Source organism: Mesoplodon bidens (genome assembly GCF_964165515.1).
Source record: "Mesoplodon bidens genome assembly, chromosome: 15".
Classification (NCBI taxonomy): domain Eukaryota; kingdom Metazoa; phylum Chordata; class Mammalia; order Artiodactyla; family Ziphiidae; genus Mesoplodon; species Mesoplodon bidens.
Genome location: NC_138171.1, coordinates 87,511,209 through 87,532,830, shown reverse-complemented (window position 1 = coordinate 87,532,830; position 21,622 = coordinate 87,511,209). Strand labels below are relative to the sequence as shown.

At 51.0% G+C, this 21,622-nt stretch overlaps 1 protein-coding gene across 3 annotated transcripts in view; it reads right to left on the bottom strand.

Moving 5' to 3' along the window:
* Positions 1–21,622, bottom strand: part of CHLSN (cholesin) — a 97,916-nt gene that overhangs the window by 75,414 nt on the left and 880 nt on the right. The window contains exons 2-3 of one of the 3 annotated variants that reach the window (XM_081255736.1): positions 19,638–19,781; positions 12,080–12,209 (exon numbers count right to left, since the gene is read on the bottom strand). In XM_081255736.1, coding sequence (XP_081111862.1) covers positions 12,080–12,208 — 129 coding nt within the window. In that variant the 5' untranslated portion in view covers position 12,209; positions 19,638–19,781. Of the gene's footprint in view, positions 1–12,079; positions 12,210–19,637; positions 19,782–21,622 lie in introns of those variants that run through there. The other 2 variants (XM_081255735.1, XM_081255737.1) reach the window with 2 other exon arrangements.

Here is a 21,622-nt window from a genome sequence, read left to right as displayed (position 1 = left end):
AATGATCTGGCGGAATCACGTTGAAGTCTCTGGTTTCTTGAGAAATGCTCACCTTTTGAGATAAAAAAGACTCAAAAAGATGTGTCTGAGTTTCTGAGCCGTAACTAGTTCTTTGGGGAAAGGTTTTTATTGAGGGGAGGGGTTGTGTGTTTTCCATCGCGTTTGTAGTTTGAATCTTACCGCGTGCTCTCCAGGCACGTGTGGGGACAGAAAAGCCTGCCACCATCCTCGCGGACACGTCCGACCTAAGGGCTAGCGGTGGCCAGGCTCAGCTTCCCAAAGCCACCCACATGCTGTCTGCTACTTAGTGCAAATCAGAGGAAATCGGTGAAAAACAGCAACTACTTCCAAGGTCAGAAGCCACTCACCATCAGATTTTCTATGTTGCGTGAGATTTTTCCACCCAAACAGGAACCAATGTGGTTGTAAACCCGACATTAAGCGACGTGGTAAGTTAACCACAGCTCCATCTAAAAACGAGTAGAATTTGACATACCTGCTATTTTTTGGCTACAAGTATAGGCTGAAAAAGCCATTGCAAATTACTATAACTAGGAGGACACCTTGAAGCTCCCTAACCTCTACCCCACTCCCCACCTCGCCTTATTCACCTGCCTTTAGAAAACTCTCAGCAGGTTATCAGAATTTGTTGAAAAAAAGATGTAATAATTAACACTCCCACAACCTATTACGTGTTAAAACATATAAATTAACACAACATTAAATAAAATCTGTTTTTAGCAGCACAAAAACCCAATTTTTAATATGTATTTGCTGAACACGTGTCCCAATTTGATCTCAGGGAGCTGCTGCTAAGATTTATCGGTTATAGAAAAGTTAGGTTAAGGGTCAACACAGAGAATGTGAGAAAACAGGGAGAAGAAGAAAAATCAGAAGGTTGGCCAGGCCAAGAAGATCAATTTCAGAAAGGAACTGGGGCAGAGGGAATGTGCCCGGAAGGCGGAGGAGCACAGCACGTGGCTGAGTCAGGACTGACGGGAAGAAGGTGGCGGGGGAGGTTACCGAGAGCCCCAGGACATCTTCCACCCTGGATCACAACAGGCCTGCAGTCCTGCACAGACCCGCCTTCACCACAATGGTGCGTTTTAATGGTATGTTACACAGAAAACAGACAAACGAAGTCTACACCAGGTGTGCTATAGGGACACTGTCCAGGTCACGTACTCACTGAGAAACAAGTTATATCTCTCCAGAGAAAACCATAAAACTTTCCTGAATGACATAAAAAAACAACCTCGGGCTTCCCTGGTAGCGCAGTGGTTGAGAGTCCGCCTGCTGATGCAGGGGACATGGGTTCGTGCCCTGGTCCGGGAAGATCCCACATGCCGCGGAGCGGCTGGGCCCGTGAGCCATGGCCGCTGAGCCTACACGTCCGGAGCCTGTGCTCCGCAACGGGAGAGGCCACAACAGTGAGAGGCCCGCGTACCGCAAAAAACAAAACAAAACAAAAAACAACCTCAATAAAGCATGAAAGATTTCTCAGGAAATCTGAAAGTGGATTGCAAAATTCAAACTAAAAAGAAAATATGACAAAGGCCCAGAACCCTGTCCCAAAAAACAGTAAGTACTTAGTGTACTAGATACTAAAACGTATTTTTAAGAACTAAAGTATTAAACAGTGTGGCAAGGAGCAAGTTAAATTATGGTACAACAAGATAACAGAATATTATACAACTTTTTTAAAGGATAGGCTATTCCAACAAGAATTCTAAGACAATTCAATAAGAATAGTATTTTCAACAAATGGTGTTGGGACAACCAGACACCCATATGCAAAAGAATGAAGCTGGACCCTTACTTCACGCCATACACAAAAGTTAACTCAAAATGGATCAAAGACTAAAATGTAAGAGCTAAAACTATAAAACACAGAAGAAGGTACATCTTCTCCTATAAATCTCCACAATCCTGGATTTGGCAATGGTTTCTTAGATATGTATGACACCAAAAGCACAGGCAACAAAAGAAAAAACAGATTAATTAGACTCATCGAAATTTAAAATGTCTGTGTTTCGAAGGACAACATCAAGAAAGTAAAAAGATGGGAATTCCCTCGGTGGTCCAGTGGTTAGGACTTGGCGATTTCACTGCCCGGGGCCTGGGTTCGATCCCTGGTCGGGGAACTAAGATCCCACAAGACATGCAGCCAAAAAAAAAAAAAGAAACAAAAAACAACAACAAAAAAACAAAACAGAGAGAAAGTAAAAAGGCAATGGACAGAAGAAAATGTCTGCAACCCACATATCTGATAGAAGAATTGTACCTAGCAATCATAAAGAACTCTTACAACTCAATTAATGAGACAGTTTTTTTTTTTTTTGCGGTACGCGGGCCTCTCACTGTTGTGGTCTCTCCCGTTGTGGAGCACAGGCTCCGGACACGCAGGTTCAGCAGCCATGGCTCACGGGCCCAGCCGCTCCGCGGCGTGTGGGATCTTCCCAGACCAGGGCACGAACCCGCGTCCCCTGCATCGGCAGGCGGACTCTCAACCACTGAGCCACCAGGGAAGCCCCAAATGAGACAATTTTTAAAATGGAGAAATGTCTATCCAAACCCTTTGCCCCAAGAAAATATACAAATGGCCAATCAGCACATGAAAAGATGCCCAACATTATTGACCACTGAGAAAATGCAAGTCAAAACCACAAGAAGACACCACTTCACACCCAGCAGGATGGTGAGAATCAGACAGAGAACAGTGCTGGCGAGGACGTGGAGAAAGTGGAATTCTTACACGAGGCTGGTAGTGGAATGAGATGTAAAACAGGGCAGATGCTGCAGAAAAGTCTGGTGGTTAGGAGTTAAGTACAGAACGACCATATGGTCCAGCAATTTCACTCCTGGGTCTATAGCCCAGGAATTGAAAACAGGTATTTAAACAACAATGGGCACACGAATGTTCCCAGAAGCACTGTTCACAGCAGCCACAGGTGGACACGGCCTGACCAGTAACTAAACAAAATGCAGCACATTCACATAAAGGAATGTTATCCAGCCACGAAAATTCAGGAGTGAAGCACTGACACACACGACCACATGCACGAACCTCGAAAACCTGATGCTAAGTGAGGGAACTCAGACACGATGTGTGACACAGGTCACATACTGTATGCTCCCTGTACAGGAATAGGTAACCCAGGGAGACAGAACGTGGGGGAACCAGGGCTGCGCGCAGGGTCGGGAGGGAGCGCCCCGCCAAGTTCAGGGTCTCCCTCCAGGTGAGGACGATGCCGGGCGGCTAGACAGAGAGGGACAGTCACACAACACGTTTGTGTCCTGAAGTGCTGCTGTAAAGTGGTTAGCTTTATATCGGGCTCGTCAGCTCCCATCACAATCCTGGACGTTTAATTCGGTCACCAGACCCTCCTGAGCTCCGCCTATGTTAGTGTTGCTGTGTCCGTCTCTGTGCACCAACGATCCCCATTTCAATTCTTAAATATATGAACTGAATATCCTGGCAACCAGCACTTTAAATAACAGAACTACCCTGAAAAGGACACGTGACTGTCTGCTTTAGAAAAAGCCTCCACAGGATCAGTTTGGATAAACAGACGCATGAGAGATTCAAAAGAAACTAAGACACTTCTGATCTTACAGATCAGCAATAAAAAGACAAAGGACCCAGTTCAAAAATGGACAACGGGTCTGAACAGACGTTTCTCCAAAGAGAGACGACAGCCAATGAGCAGCTTAAAAGATGCCCAACATCAGTCACAAGGGAAACGCCAATCAAAGCCCAGGGACACCGCCCCACGCCCATCAGAGGGACCATACCCAAAATCAACCATGGACAGCAGGGCTTGGCAGAGAGGTGGGGAAAATATGACACAAAAATTCTACTCCTAGAAATATAAAAATGAAAATACATGTCTCACGTAGAGAACAGACTTGAGGACACAGGGTGGAAAGCGGAGGCTGGGACAAAGTGGGAGAGTAGCATGGACATATATACACTACCAAATGTCAAATGGATGGCTAGTGGGAAGCTGCTGCAGAGCACAGGGAGATCAGCTTGACGCTTTGTGACGACCTAGAGGGGTGGGATAGGGAGGGTGGGAGGGAGGCTCAAGAGGGAGGGGATATATGTATACATATGGCTGATTCACTTTGTTATACAGCAGAAACTAACACAACATTGTAAAGCAATTATACTCCAATAAAGATGTTAAAAAAAAAAGAAAGAAAGAAAATATATGTCTCACAAAAACATGTGTTCATAGCAGCATCACCCATAACATATAAAGTGAGAAAGAGTACGGGACAGACAACATGCTACCATTTGTGTAAACACATGCTCAGACATGGCTATGCACAAAAAAATGTCTGGAAAGAGACTAACACCCATAAAAGTGCAAGGAAATAGAAGAAACTGATAAAAGTCTGGCCTAGTGGGAGAATGTTTTGAATTTTGTATCATGTCCTGCATTACCTAATAAAAACATAAATATTGTTTTTAAAGCACTATAGAAAAAAAAAAAGAAAAGAAAAACAGATTAGTAGAACACAATGTAGACCCTAGAAAATTTGGAGGATAGAACATGTTCTATCAAAAGGACAGAATATTCAGTAAATGATACGGGACAACTGAATCTTTCTTTAAGAAAAAAAATGTCAGATCCCTGCCTCACATAACACAAATTTCAATTCATTTAAAAACCCACAAAAAGTGGAGAAAAATATAAGAAAACATTTGTAACTGTGGAAGAGAGGACTTTTTAAGGGAACAAAAAAAGAACAAAAACAGACACCACAAAGCAAAACTGACAGACACTCGCCTGCACACTACTGAAAGCCCCACAGAAACATCAAATTCAGGAGAGACAAAAGACACATGGGGAGAAAGTCCATGTATTAGACACACAAAAAGTCCTTTTTTACAAAAGGCGATCAATTCAACAGAAAAATAGGCGAAAGATGTGATGAGGAAATTCATAGAAGACAAATGCTTAATAACTAATCGAAAAATGTCCATCTCACGAGGGATCAGGAAAATATAAATTAAAAACAGATTCTACTCTTCACCCACCAGATTGGTAAGAATAAAAGATGGATAGTACCCAGTGCACTCTATAATGCCAGGACGTGAACTTTGGGGCCCTGAGGCATCATGTATCAGATTTCAAATGCTGCGTCTCCAAGAGAAGCATCACACAGGCAAACAGACCTAAATGGGCCTCTCTCCAAGAAGACACACAGATGGCCCACAGGCACATAAAAAGATGCTCAACACCACTATTATTAGAGAGATGCAAATCAAAACCACAACGAGGTACCACCTCACACCGGTCAGAATGCCCATCATTAAAAAGACTACAAACAATAAATGCTGGAGAGGGTGTGGAGAACAGGGAACCCTCCTACACTGTTGGTGGGAATGTAAATTGGTGCAGCCACTATGGAAAACAGTATGGAGGTTCCTCAAAAAACTAAAAATAGAGTTGCCCTATGATCCAGCAATCCCAGTCCTGGGCATATATCTGGAAAAACACTAATTCGAAAAGATACATGCACCCCTATGTTCATAGCAGCACTATTCACAATAGCCAAGACAAGGAAACAACCTAAATATCCATCGACAGATGAATGGATAAAGATGTAGTACATATATACAGTGGAATACTACTCAGCCATAAAAAAGAATGAAATAATGCCATTTGCAGCAACATGAAGACCTAGAGATTATCATACTAAGCAAAGTAAGTCAGACAGAGACAAATACCATATGATATCACTTATATGTAGAATCTGAAATATGACACAAATGCACGTATCTACAAAACAGAAACAGACTCACAAATACAGAGAACAGACTTGTGGTTGCCAAGGGGGAAGGGAGGTGGGGGAGGGATAGACTGGGAGTTTGGGATTAGCAGATGCAAACTATTACATATAGAATGGATAAACAACAAGGTCCTACTGTAGAGCACAGGGAACTATATTCAATATCCTGGGATAAACCAGCATGGAAAAGTATATGAAAAAGAATGTATATGTATAACTGAATCACTTTGCTCTACATCAGAAATTAATACAACATCGTAAATCAACTATACCCCCAATAAAATTGAAAAATAAATATGTACAGTCTATTCTCTGTCAATTATACCTCAATAAAGCTGTTTTGGGTCTTCCCTGGTGGCGCAGTGGTTGAGAGTCCACCTGCCGATGCAGGGGACACGGGTTCGTGCCCCGGTCCGGGAGGATCCCACATGCCGCAGAGCGGCTGGGCCCATGAGCCGTGGCCGCTGGGCCTGCGCGTCCAGAGCCTGTGCTCCGCAACCGGAGAGGCCACAACACTGAGAGGCCCGTGTACCGCAAAAAATAAAAATAAAATAAAAAAAATAAAGCTGTTTTGAAAAACCACACACACAGTAAGACACAACTACACCCACAAGAGAGGCCGACAACACCAAGTGGTGGCAAACATGCGGAGCACCGAGAACCCTCCACACGGCTGGCGGGGTGCACAGTGTCGCAGCCTCCTTAGAGGACAGCTTGGCGGTTTTGTAAGGTAAACACACACTTCCATACGATCCCTCCCAGTCCTAGGAATCTACCCAAGAAAAATGAAAACAGAGGCCCTTGAACACAGCACACTCAAAACAGCCCCAAGCTGGCAACAACCCAAATGTCTAGACCCAGGTGATGGAGAGAGTACAGTACGATGAGTCCAAAGGAAAGGGGGACACGGGGAGCGGGGCGGGGGGGTAGCAGGCTGGCTCCCCCAGGCAGGAACGGGGCCTCGGGGCATCACAGAGCCTCTCTGGTCTCAGGATCCCAGTCTCAGAACCCCTCTTAGCCCCGCAAGCTCACAGTTTACAGCTCCCAGGGGCTGACCACCGAGCACTCAGTGCTCACAAAGTAGGAAACAAAAACAGTGGAACAAGGGAATGTCTGCTAAGGAAAACAAGTCGGGCTCCCAGGGAGCTGTCTGTAAAGATCAGCAACCCCTCACCCCAGCTAGTTTAACGACCAGAAGTCCACTGCCAGACCAGAAACATTTCTTGAGGCAAAATACCACTGGTATGAAGTCATTTTGCTGAGCAAATTCTCAAGGCCATGAAGTTCACAACCTCGTCTGATGGTTTTGAAGCACTTGTGGGCTTAATGCCCATGTAATTCCTCTGATTTTTCCAGGTTGAAAAGGAAGGAGAAAAGATGCCCCATGTTGAGCTTTGCTTCCTTTCCACACGAAGGACACGGCATGGCCTCCTACAGCCCAGCTGCCCCCGTCACGTGTCAGCAGGGCCCACGAGGACACGACAGACACACATGGCTGCGCTGGGCCCTCGGGAGCCCGGGGCTTGGGGGTGGCGCACACCGTGTTCCAAAGGTACAAAGTGGCACCCATCCCTCCAAAAGTACGCGTCTCTCCCCACTCCAGATGGTCACTCCAACCAGCGGAGGGCCATCTGGTCAACACGCGCGAGCTCTTCCTCCCTGGACGTCAGCGTTTACAGCCAAGGGCGAGCCGGACGCACTCCCCGCACCGTCTGGGCCAGACGGCCGGGGAGGGTGGTGACACCTCAGCCCGTGTCCTTGTACGACCAGAGTCAGGAAGCCCAAGCAAGGGCCTCTCCTCCCCACCAGCTGCCCAGGGACCATGCCCTGACCCGGCCTCTCGGGCCAACTCCCTTAAGCGGCAGCGTACCCACACCTCCGCCCCTGGCATCTCAGGGCTGCCAGAAGCCAAGGTCAAAGTGCTTCTGTGAACGGAAGCATGCTTTGCAGACATAAGAGGTTCTTCTTAGCAAGACCCAAAGCCAAGAGCTGAGCTAACCAGCCCCTGGCTCCCCCAACTCCCCCTACCACTCCCCCCCACCCCGAGCTCCCCCCACCCCCCGATCCCCCCACTCCCCCCAGTTTCCCCCACACCCCCCAGATCCCCCCACTCCTCCCCAGCTCCCCCCACCCACACCCAGATCCCCCCACACCCCCCAGCTCCCCCCACTCCCCCCAGCTCCCCTCACCCCCCCAGATCCCCCCACTCCCCCCAGATACCCCCACACCCCACCAGCTCTCCCCACACCCCCCCACACCCCATCAGCTCTCCCCACACACCCCCAGATCCCCCCACTCTCCCCAGCTCCCCCCACACCCCTCCAGCTCCCCCCACTCCCCCAGATACCCCCACACCCCACCAGCTCTCCCCACACACCCCCACACCCCTCCAGCTCCCCCCACTCCCCCAGCTCCCCTCACCCCCCCAGATCCCCCCACTCCCCCCAGATCCCCCCACTCTCCCCAGCTCCCCCCACACCCCTCCAGCTCCCCCCACTCCCCCCAGATACCCCCACACCCCACCAGCTCTCCCCACACCCCCCCACACCCCTCCAGCTCCCCCCACTCCCCTCACCCCCAGATCCCCCCACTCCCCCCAGATCCCCTCACACACCCCCAGCTCCCCCCACTCCCCCCAGCTCCCCCCACACATACCCAGATCCCCCCACTCTGCCCCCCCCACAATCTGCAGACAGCCTGAGTGTATTTACAGCAGCAGGAGGCAGCCAGCTCAGCCTAGATGCCCGTCCAAGGCGGCAGTCACTGGCTCCAAGCGTGACAGCTGCTCTGGTGTGTCTCCCCATCCCCCAGGTCCGGCTCAGCGTCTGGGGCAGTACCTCCCCAGGGAGGGCGGGGGGGGGGGGCGGGCTGAGGCCTGCAGACCCCTCACCACCACACAGCCGTGCTCGCTAGACCAGCCCGCCCGACCCTGTCAAGCCGGAGCCTCCTCTGGAAGGAGTCCAGGGACGTGAAGACAGAACCGGACCCCAATTGCCCAGCCCTAAGCCCAGCTCATGGGGAGGGTTAAGAAGCTACCAGACGGGCAGACATGGGCCAACTCCGAGACCCCTGTGCTCGAGCACCACCCTCGGAAAAAGGAAGGCTTGAACCCCCCACCTCGCGAGCCCCTCTAGCAGGACAGGGAAGAGGACAGGCGTGGGGCAGGGCCTCCCGGGAGCAGCAGCCGGCACCACAGAACCAGCGCCAGGAGGACTCGTCCCCGCCTCGGCGGCACCACAGGCCACCCCCTCCTCCACTATCCCAGCCCACGCGTCCCTCGGGTCAACGGCAGGAGCAAGAAGTGGACGGGGGGCTCAGCCGCACGGATGTCACACGCTGCGGACAAGAGCACCAGGGAAGCGGGGACTGGACGGGACAGGAGAGGGATGGGCCCCCCCGCTGAGCGCCCCCCCCCGTGGGGCTCCCAGTGCATGAAGCATCCCCCCTCGGGGATCCTTCAGCCCTCCTGGCGCGGGCTCAGGGCCTGGGCTGTGGGAAGTGCCCGTCCAGGGACCCGAGTTTCCGGGAGGACAGCACCATGGCCCAAGAGGGGGCAGGGGCTCTTTGCGGGGGTTGGCGCGGGAGCTGGGGCGGGGACGGTGCAGTACTTTTCCACGGGCTTCCAGCGACGGGAACGCTCTCTGCAGGCCCTGGCCACCCACCCTCTGCAGACCGAAGGGTCCCTCCTTTAAAAAGGCCTAACACAGCAGCTCCCCAGCTTCCCACGAGAGCCGGGGAGCAAGCGGGTGAAGAGTATTTTGATGAGCAGAGACCAGGATGTGATCTCGAGGAAGCACGGTCTCCATTTCCTCGGGACACCAGCCCCGAGCCCAGCACTGACCGCGCAGGGACCCACCCGAGACCCCCCAGCACCCCTGGGGACCAAGGCGAAGCTGCAGAGCGCAGACCCCATGGGGACCATGTGCACAAGGTACTAACCAGCCAACCGAAACCCGAGGCAGCACGAGGGACTGGAAGGAAACACCCAAATTCTTCTTCCTGCTTTTGTTTTCCAAATTTCTTTTAATCAACATGTACTTAAATAACAAAAAAAAATCACTTTTTAAAAAATTGCCTGAATTTAAGAATCATTACCCATCTCAGGCAGAACCTTTAAGCTGTGCCATTATTTATCATAAACCCACACAGTTTTGGGGGTCCTGCCAGTGACCAGCAGCCAGCAAGCAGAGACCACTCAGAAAGCTAGAGATTTATAATAAAATTACAAGTCACCAGGACTTGTCACTTGGAGTCATTTGGAGTTCGTTTTAAAGAAATTTGGAGGAGTCTAGAAAAAGTAGGAAACTGTCCAGGAAAGGCCCAAGAAATTCACATGTACTGGAGGTTCTGCAGGGATTGGGGGCCAGACCACCGAATGGGAACTGGAATAGCTCTAAAAAACTAGTTTCCCTCTAGGGTCTAGAAACCAAAAAGGCCTGACAAAACTGGGGCTCCAGTGGCAGAGAAGGCGAGGACGACGAGAAGGGGCCCAGGGGACATGGGACTGGCTACGAGCCCGGGTGAGAGCAGGACGTGGGGGCCAGCGATGCGGCCCGGCTGGCTGACCTGGGTCCTGTAAGCGCGGGCCTTCTGCACAGGGAGAGGCACCCGGGCTCGGGTGGCGCCAGACCTGCGGTTCTCAGCCGGAGAGAAGGCAGAGAAAGGGACACCCAGGACAGGTACGGGCCTGAGTGCCGGCCTGGCTTCCTCCCCGACACCCAGAGGTGGCAGCTGGGAGATGACCCCAGACCCAGTGGAGCCGCTCTCTCGGCACAGGCCCTGCACCTGCCCACCCACCACGGAGGAAAAGTGCCGTCACGCGTCCCCCTGGCACAGAACTGCCCAGCCAGCCGGTGTCCTGGGGGTCGGACCAGCAGTCCTGAACGGAGCCCGCAGCACGGTGGCCTGGGATCCACCCCAGGGCCCAGCTGGGCCTGCAGTGGAGGAGGTGCTGGCCGACGGGCAGGCCCTCCTGCCCCAGCCCCTCCGCTATATGAAGGGGGTACATGTGCCCCGAATCTCAGCAGCGTGCACGGCCCAGGCTTGAAACAAAGGCAGAGCTGGAAACACTGGGGCGTAAGAGTGACCAAACCGGGACTTCCCTGATGGTACAGTGGTTAAGAATCCACCTGCCAGTGCAGGGGACACAGGTTCGAGCCTTGGTCCGGGAAGATCCCACATGCTGCGGAGCAACTAAGCCCGTGAGCCACAGCTACTGAGCCTGCGAGCCACAGCTACTGAAGCCCACGTGCCTAGAGCCCGTGCTCCACAGCAGGAGAAGCCACCGCAACGAGGAGCCCGCGCACCGCAACAGAGTAGCCCCCGCTCGCCGCAACTAGAGAAAGCCCGCGCACAGCAACCAAGACCCAACGCAGCCAAAAAAAAAAACACAAAAGAGTGATGAAACCCACCAGCCACACACCACCCATCCTGTCGGGGGATTTCCATCGCTTCCTTTCAGAAAGACCCGAACGAGGACCTGATCCAGTCGCCGATTAATGGTAGATACTCACAGGCAAGTCTGACCACGGCCCCAAGTCACTCGACACACGATGCAGGGCGGCTCCGACGACACTTCCCTCCACGAGCACAGAGTCACCGGGCGCTCACGTGGGACGCGGGCTCGAGGCTGCACCAGGCCCGCCTCACGCACGGTTGGCACCTTCACCCACCGCTCAGGGCCCAGAAAAGCCGCCCCTCATGACATGAGTCGCCCATCAACTTTTACTTCATGTTGAATAACTTGTCAAGATTTGTAACATCTTATGCCGTTTTGATCAACTACACACTAGGAATTGCAGAGTCAGCTCAATACAGAAGAAAAATATTAACACCAGAACCTGAGTGGTAACAGCAAACAAAGTTAAACGTAGACACGTTTCTGTGGTGGATCTTGAACACTTTTAGATGTGATCTCGTAAATACAGACCCCAGGCCATGGCCCACGCAGTGCCATGTGAAGGGCCCTCCCTTGTCTGACGGGCTCAAAGGCCCGGCTGTGGCCAGGCCAACTGAGGCCTCCACCGGGCCACCATGCCATCGAAACCCTGTCACACCGGGGACACCAACAGCAACCTGAGGTCTGGTGGCTGAAGAACGGCAGTTGTGCGGTTCCAAGCTACAGTTTACTGCAAGTCTTATTTGCCCCACAACTGCCTCTAAAAGGCACTGGGCATGTCCATGGGGGCCTGTCCGCCCCCTGACGCCTGCCACGGGACCACCGAGTCCCCCTCCAGGTCCAGAAACAAGGTGAGGCCAGCGCGCCCACGTCACCTACCTCAGCTGGGGCCCCCTCAGTGCCCGGCGGGGCCGCAGGTGCCAGAGGCATCTCTCTTGCTGCCGCCTTCTTCAGTTTTTTGTTCTTTTTCTCTGTCACTTGGCTATCTTTCCTCTTCTGCTTTGCCATCCTGCAACAGAGAAAGTAAACTATAAAGACACAGGAAATAAAAATTCTCAATTAACAGAGAGGGGAGGGCGTTATAAAAGATACAAAGCTATTTCAGAAAGTGTGGGAAACATACAGTCACTGTTACAAATTCAGGCTCCCTTGTTTCATCACCTGTGGACAACTTACCATTGTGGTGGATTTCCTGTCTTTTTTCTGAGTGTTTTATTTAACATAGCTGCCATCACACACGGATTATATACTCTGTTTCTAACTCAACATGAACATAAGGTTTTAAGAGTAAAAGAAGGGACTTCCCTGGCGGTCCAGTGGTTGGGACTCCACACTTCCACTGCAGGGGGTATGGGTTTGATCCCTGGTCGGGGAACTAAGATCCCACATGCCACGCAGTGCAGGCCCCCTCACCAAAAAAAAGAGGAAAAGAAATAGCATTTTTATTGACAGTATCCAAACTTTCCAAAAGTGAAAACTGCGAGCATTTGTCTATTCCCTAATTAATGACTATCTGGGATTATTTTCATTTTCTCCTATTATGGAGTAACTCATACTTCCCCATCAACTAGGGATGCTGCAGCCCTACACGGGCTGGCAGTGACCACCATGCAGTCACTAGGCCCTCGGTCACCTGTGGCTGGAGGTGGCCATGATGAGTCCGGGGTGGCCTCCTTGGACCGTGGAAGCAGTCCCAACCAGGGCCGCACTGAAGGAGCGACACAGGTCCAGGAGGCTGTGATTACATCTCCCTCCTCAAGCACAGCAGTATCTAGAACTCCATGTACAAGGACAGCAGAACGCCCGTGAACATGAACTGCAAACCCAGCTTCCCCTGTGGGACCGGATGATGGGAGCCAAGGGAAACGGTCGTGGCACCAGAAACTAGGCAGGGGTCAGGGGAGAGGCCTCCACCTGAGGGGCACTGGCTGTGGGGCCCTCCGAGGGGCGTCGTGAGGGCTGGGGATGGGGGAGGCCGTCCTCAGGGCCCCAGGCCCACCCTGAGGGGGACACGGGAACTGACCGGGTCCTCCCCACCCCGCCCCCTTTGGATGGAGCCCAAAAGGAGCTGAAAACACAGGCAAGTTTCGGAGTCCCAGCAGCTACAGCATGAGCACCCCGAGGTGCAGGGTAGAAGGCACTTTGGCACAGAGGCCATGGCCAGCTCGTACAAGCCACAGACACGCGTGCGTGCACACGCGCGCCTCTCGCCAACGTCAATCAAGCAGGGCATGAGTAAGTCAGCATAAGCTGGGAAAAGGAATAGCACTCAATAACTGAAATCAGTGAGGTAGCGTCACACATACAGGATGGAACAGAACGCTACGACTAGTAGTACACTTGTGTATTTGTTTAAGAAAATTACAACAGAGAAAGCTATGCACGTACTTATAGGCACATGTCTGAAGGACAGAAACCCAAGCTTTTTCCCTTTCTGTCTAGGGATGGGGTTGCAAAGGACTCTCCCACACCCGCAGCTCAGTTTCACTTGCTTTTATCAAGGTTTTATACTTGAAAAACTTCATTTTTTTAATACAAGTCCTTGAAAACTCTATCTACAAGGCCTGCTAGTATCAGCTTTTATTCTAACAAATTACAAGAATGTATTTTGTTTTATTTATCCTAAAGTCACTCCACTGGCTTCATTTACATGTATGTGTATTGTATGTATTATATAGACACAAGCATGTAACATGTATATTACATACACCCACAATATTCACGCTCATGTCTCTATAATACAGGTATTTTCACTTCGGACATGCCGTCCCGGGCTGTCTGCACGGGAATGGACACACAAACCCAATGCCTTCTTCCTCTGACACCAGAATTCATTTTGGACTCCATCCACAAATGCTCGAAAATGCAACCCGTTCATTCCACAAGTGTTTATGGAAAGCCAGTTCTGTGCTGTACGCGGAACACAGAGCAAACAGCAAGGGAAGGAAGAGCCCTGATCTCGAGAAGCCTCCTTCTGGTGTGAAATCCAGACCTATTTAAGTGAACGAGCCAGTGCTTTCACACAGAGATAAACGCTGCCGAGAAAGGAGAACCGGGTTGAGTGAGCAGGTGCCCCCAAGGCTGGCAGCCACGGGGCAGGGCGGCGTCAGGGGCCTCTGAGGGGCCAGAGGCAGACAGAGGAGGCCCCGGGCCAGGTAGCGTCCAGAGGAGCAAGGTCGGCGGCTGGAGGAGGGGCGGCCAGAGCAGAGCCGCCTGCCCCCGGGTCTCTCACCCAGGCACCCAGGCACCCGTCTCAATGAACCACTTACTGAGACCTTAACTTCCCCCAAAGCAGAACTTTCCACGGGGACAGACGGACAAATGACAACATGTCGGGGGAGGGGGGAGAGCGCGCTCAAGTCACCAGCAGCCCCACCCCACAGGCCCCTGCACTTCGTCACTTGTCGGTCACCGTCTCCACCGCAGAGTGCTGGCCACGTGCAGGAGCGGCTCCAGGCTGGACCACGCGGTCCAGAGTGCCCACCCACATGCAGCTCACATTCTGATGGAGAAGACAAACATGTCAGAAAATGAGGATGATTCTAGGCAAAATAAAAAGGAATGAAGGAAAGGGCTATGGCAAACGGTGATTATGAAAAGGGTGATCATAACGGAAAGGGCCCAGAACCCAGATTTGAGTTCTAAATACCATTCTCTATAAAGAAGAGCCGGACTGCCTTAAGATTCCCGTCTGGAGCAAGGAATGTGTAAGGTGAACCAGCGTTATCAAGCTGCACCACGAACCAAGCCAGACAATCACAGGGCCACAGCAGAAAGGACACGGAGCCAGGGTGAAGGGCCCCTCTGCCCGCCTTGGGGCCGTGACTGATGACGGCACACCGAAGGAATATCACTGCTGTGCGATCAGAAAACTGCCAGGCGCCAAGGTCTTTAATTAAGCCTTATCTTAAGAAAGTATCCCAAGCCAGAGGCTGCAGGCTGCAATTAGCAGTGTAAGAAGAAATCTTGAAAGAATTAGACTGTTGACACAGGGTTTTAAAAAGACAAAGGGCTCTGCCAGCCAATTACCTTGTTGGAGAAGTAAGAAAAGTTTAGCAAATATTTACACACCGGTTACCATAAAAGTTAAGTCTGCATTCATTCTGAAATTATCATTAAAAAGTTTAATCAGGGGGCTTCCCTGGTGGCGCAGTGGTTAAGAATCCGCCCGTCAATGCAGGGACATGGGTTCGAGCCCTGGTCCGGGAAGATCCCACATGCCGCGGAGCAACTAAGCCCATGCGCCACAACTACTGAGCCTGTGCTCTAGAACCGTGAGCCACAACTACTGAGCCCATGTGCCACAACTACTGAAGCCCGCGCACCTAGAGCCCGTGCTCCGCAGCAACAGAAGCCACCGCAGTGAGAAGCCCGTGCACCACAACGAAGAGTAGCCCCCGCTCGCCGCAACTAGAGAAAGCCCGCGCGCAACGAAGACCCAACGCAGCCAAAAATAAATAAATAAATAAATAAAGTTTAATCACTAAGTCTATTTGTAAAAAGGCGGGAGAGACTTTTCCATATTATAAAAAGCTTTCTTTTTTAGTCCCAAGAGACGGTGACTCATACCTCTGAGACAAGGAGTGTTTGTTGTAGGAAAGACATTTCCTTACACTTATGGTCAGCTGGTCTTCAACAAGGGGGCCACAACAATTCAATGGGGAAGAACAGTCTTTTTAACAGGTGGTGCTGGGACAATTGGATATCCACATGCAGAAGAATGAAACTGGACCGCCCACCTCACACTATATAGAAGAATTATTCAAAATGGAGCAAAAACCTAAATGTAGAGCTAAAGCTATAAAACTCTTAGAAAACATAGGAGTAAATCTTTATGACCTTGGATTAGGCAACAGTTTCTTCATTACGACACCAAAAACATAAGGAGAAGAAAAAAAGATAAATTGGATTTATGCAAGTTGAAAATTTTGTGCTATAAATGATGCCAGCAAGAAAGTAAAAAGACAACCAACAGGACTGGAGAAAATGTTTGCAAGTCATATCTGACAAGAGACTTGTATCTAGAATGTATGAGGAACTCATAACTCAACAAAAAAGGCCAACAACTCACTTTAAAAATGGACAGGGACTTCCCTGGTGGTCCAGTGGTAAAGAATCCGCCTTACAATGAAGGAGATGCGGGTTCAAGCCCTGGTCAGGGAACTATTGATCCCACATGCTGCGGGGCAACTAAGCCCACGCACCACAACTACTGAGCTCCCGTGACCCAACTAGAGAGCCTGCGTGCCGCAAAGTACAGAGCCCAGGCGCTCTGGAACCCGCGTGCCACAGCTACAGAGCCCACGCGCCCTAGAGCCTGCACGCCACAACTAGAGAGAGAAAACCCGCGTGCCACAACTAGAGAGAAGCCCAAGCACCACAACTAGAAGGAAGCCCATGCACCGCAATGAAGAGCCCACACGCTGCAACAAAAGATCCCGCATGCCTCAACGAAGATCCCATGTGCCGCGACTAAAGACCCGACACAGCCAAAAATAAATAAATAAAAATAAATAAATCTTTAAAAATAAATTAAAAACTTTAAAAAAATGGACAAAGGACTTGATCAGACAATTCCCCAAAGAAGAGATACAAATGGCCAGGAAGCCATGAAGGAGCTCAACATTGGTCCTCATTAGGGAAACGCAAGTCAAATGACACACTTCACACACACGAGGATGGTTAAAATCAGACAGATAATAGGAAACGTTGGTGAAAATGCGGAGAAATTGGAGCACTCATCACTGCTGGCAGGACAGAATATGGTGCAGCCACTTTGTAGAACAGCCTGGCAGCTCCTCAAAGTCAAACAGCTGGGACTTCCCTGGTGGCGCAGCGGATAACATTCCACGCTCCCAGTGCAGGGGGCCCGGCTTCAATCCCTGGTCAGAGAACTAGATCCCACGTGCATGACGCAACTAAGAGTTTGCATGCCACAACTCAGGAGCTCACCTGCCACAACTAAGACCTGGCACAACCAAATAAATAAATAAATATTTTTTAAAAAAAGAAGTCAGGGCTTCCCTGGTGGCGCAGTGGTTGAGAGTCCGCCTGCCGATGCAGGGGACGCGGGTTCGTGCCCTGGTCTGGGAGGATCCCACATGCCGCGGAGCAGCTGGGCCCGTGAGCCATGGCCACTGAGCCTGCGCGTCCGGAGCCTGTGGTCTGCAACGGGAGAGGCCACAATGGTGAGAGGCCCGCGTACAGCAAAAAAAAAAAAAAAAAAAAAAAAGTCAAACAGTTATGTGACACAGTACTACCTACAGATGTACATAATCAGTGAAATGAACAGATCCACATAAACTCTGAACTTGGTTGTTCCCAGCAGTGTAAGTCATAATATCCATAAGGGGGAAACAACCTAAATGTCTATCAACTGATGAACAACTGAATTGTATCCACACAACAGATTATTCAGCCAAAAAGGAAGCAAGCACTGACACATACTACAACATGGATGAACCGTGAAAACATGGTAAGAGAGAGAAGCCAGTCACAAAATATTACAGACTGTATAATTCCATTTATATGAAATGTTCAGAATAAGCAAATTACAGAGACAGAAGCAGATTAGTGTTTGCTTAGGGCTGGGCAAGGGGAGGAGTGGCAGTGACTGATTGGTACCAGGTTTCTTCTGGGAAAAGAAACATGTTCTAAAATTAGCTTGTGGTAATGGTTGCACACCCTGTGAATATACTTTTAAAAAACTCCTCTAGGGCTTCCCTGGTGGCACAGTGGTTGAGAGTCCGCCTGCCGATGCAGGGGACGCGGGTTCATGTCCCGGTCCGGGAGGATCCCACATGCCGCGGAGCGGCTGGGCCCGTGAGCCATGGCCGCTGAGCCTGCGCGTCCGGAGCCTGTGCTCCACAACAGGAGAGGCCACAACGGTGAGAGGCCCGCGTACCACAAAAAAACAGAAAAACAAAAAAAACCCCTCTAATCCCAAATTATTTGCTGTAAATTAAAATACATAATGCCCCAGTAATGTTTGTAAAAATAAACAGGGAAAAATACGGTTTCCTACCACCCCCATTTCAGCAAGTGCACCTGTGCCATCAAAGGCGTTCCTTGCGTCCCCTGGCCTGGTGGGACCTCCCCGCCCTCGCTCTGTCCACCGGCCGTCATGGGTGGCCTGGCGTTGCTGTGTCACAGCATCGGGACCTTTATTGTGTTTTCTTTCCTTACAGGCCTTTCTGCAAAAATCCCAGTGACTCAGATTAATTTCTATGAGCAAAACCAACTTAAGATTTCCCTGTACTTGGTGGTCAGGAGGACTTGCAGGGGCAGGAATTAGAGCTAATCGTCATCGTAACCATCACTGAAACTGGCCTTGATTGAGAGCTTCCCGTGTGCCAGGCCCTGTTCCAGGTGCTTTCCATGTGTTAACTCGTTTACTTCTTGTGACCGACGAGGCGGGCACACAGATGAGGACACTGAGGCACACCTCTCAGGGGAAATCAACAGATTGGGCCTCAAATTGGTAAATCAAAAAAAGTCACCCGATTTGCCTATTATTCAGAAATATGGAAGTAATTCCGGTAGAAACAGTGGAAAGATGAAACTGTGCTTGCCTCTGAGGAGCAGCCTGCCTGCTGGTTTGTGTTAAGTTCCGGGACCACTGAGTTTCTTAGCCATATGCACACATCACTTAGTTAATTTGATAGATCAAATGTCTTTTACAAAGATTTTTAAAAATTACATTATTCAGCGTTAGCCAGAGGATGATGAAAAGGACATGATCATGGAGAATAAATCGGTACAGCCGTTCTCAAGGTAATTTGATAACATTTAATCAAGTGCTTTGGCCCAGTGGTTCTATGTCAAGGAACCTACCCTAATGAAATAATCACAGACAGAGATTTATGTAAGGATGATAATGACATGATATAAAGGATGATACTATCTCTAGTATTAAAAAGTGGAAAACACTGTAACTGTCCAGCAGCAGACGGAGGAATGGATGACTCCTTCGTGCCAGGGGACTGGCCCACTCACCCACAAACAACTGTGATCTCAACTGTTCCATCCCTCGAGTGGGTGCTCACGACACGACGTAAAGCGGAAGGATGGACTATAAACCTGTGTATGTGCAACACGACCCTCGTCTTTAAGAACAATTATATGCAGATATGCACAAAGGAGAAAACTAGAAGGTAATACATTAAAACATCAACATTTTAGGGTGTAGAATTATAAGAGTGTTCTTCTTTTCCTTTATACTTTCCAGCAATTTCTACAATAAAAGAAAAGACATTTTGGGGAATTCCTTGGTGGTACAGTGGTTAGGACTCCGAGCTCTTACTGCCAAGAGCACAGGTTCGATCCCTGGTCAGGGAACTAAGATCCCGCAAGCCATGTGGCACAGCCAAAAAAAAAAGAAAAGACATGTTAAGATATCAGCTCAGAAGTGTTCAGTGAAGCAAGCAAATAACCTCACCAGCAGAAAGCTAATAACCCAGGTCAGACCAACAGGAGGAAGACAACAAAGCGCTGGGCTGGTCTGTAGTCACTGATTAGGACAAGTCAGCACCAACAGGCTGAGGCTGCCCGGGCTCTGCCCTGAAAAGAAACTCCACGGGACCTTAAAAAAATAAATCAGCCTCAGGGAAAAAATCTTTTTTAAAATCTGAAAGTATCACTCGTAGCCCCTAACATCCCCTCTCACCCAGTGCATCTAAGTCACCTCTGATGTGAGCCAGAAGGTCCAGGGAAGGCCCCCTGAAGGAGTCCACAGGAATCAGTGCCTGGAGCCCCAGCTCGGGCGCCCAGGACACGGCCATGCTCCTGTCCACCCTGACCCAGAACTATTCCAAGTCCCCACTCGGATGAACGGCCTCCAGCTTCTGCTCTTCTGCTACCTGACCCCACACCCTCCCTCCTGTGGCCTAAACCCCGTAACACCAAGCATCCCACCCACGGAGCCCACCTCCCATCTTGCCAGCTGACCCCCCTCGGTGCCCTGGGGCTCAGCGATCCTCAAGCCTCACCAGGACCACTGACCCTACACATTTCAATCCCCCTCACCTCTCATGTTCCCGTTCCCACAACTTCATTTCCACGGCCCATCATTACAATCGTGCCTTTACAAACACTCTCTGCCCCTCTCCTGGCAAAGCCCCCACTCTAGCTCTGGTTCCTGCCTGGCCGGGAAGTCCCCAGGGCCACGCGGTTGGTCTCACTGTACATGGCACAGCCCCAGCCTCCAGGGGCGCCCAGCAAGCCCCACGGCCCGACTCCGGCCACTCGCCCAGACGACCAGCTCTTCCTCTGGCCTCTCAAGCTCTCAGACCTCCAACACATCCTCCCCTCCTCCGTTCATTCATGATCATTGAGCTTCCAGAAGCTCCCCTCAGACCCTCCCACCCTTCCCTCGTGCTACAGTGCAGAACCATGCCTGCTCCGAGCAGGGCCGAGCCTCTGCCGCGCTCTGATCCCAGGGGCATGGATGGCTCTAAGCAATTCCCCTCCCCCATCAGCTGTCCTTCTACAGAGCCAACTACAAGGTCCCACATCTAAAAACCCTGATTCCACGTGCTCTCCACCCCGTTTCTGGTGCTTTCTGCACGAAAACCCTCAGGAGCTGTCCACTGGCACGGTCCCTACCTCCTTTCCAGCCACTCTCCCACCAGGCTGCCACCTGACTTGGCCAGATGGTTCTTACTGAGACCACCAACGACCACCAAGGACACCCGTCTGCTAACGACAGACTCTCTCTGATCACAGCCTGGCCGGGGCCCCTCTGAGCCCTCCCTTCATCAGGCCTCAACCTGGGCCTGTACAGACTTGAAAAGTTTCTAGCAGCTCAAGGCCACATCTTTACAGTGACTCTAGCCCCCCTAAAAAGCTCCTGCCTGAGAAAACTCAAGGCTACCAAGAGGATCCAGCCAACACCGGATGACAGAGCCCCGTCCCCAGCCCCACCCCTGTGGGAGGGCAGGAGCCTAACTTCCCGAAGCACCGCCCCTCCAGGTCAGCAAGCCCCGAAGGGTTTCACACCACGGACCCCCTTCTGCTCACTGTAATTATCCAGTTCCCAACTCACTCTACAGGGTGCCGCCCCCGCCCCCCGCCACTCCCTCACCCTCCCTTTAAAACGCCCTCTCCCCTGCACAAGTCCAAGGCCCCTGCTGCAGTAGTTACCCCTGATTAAAATGTGACCTCACCCCTTACACCACCTCCAGTCCGGCTCTGCTCATCTTTGTTCATCACTGACTGGACATAACTGACCTCACAGCAGCATCTGCCACAACCGGTCCCTCCTCTTGACTGCCCTTTCCTCTCCGTTTCCCAGACACACCACGCTCTCCCGCTTTCCTCCCACCTCTTCACCTCCCCGCCGCCTGGACACAGAAGGGCCCTGAGATCAGCCCTCCCCCGAGATCTCACCTAGTCGTGTGGCTTTAAACACCAACCACAGGCTGA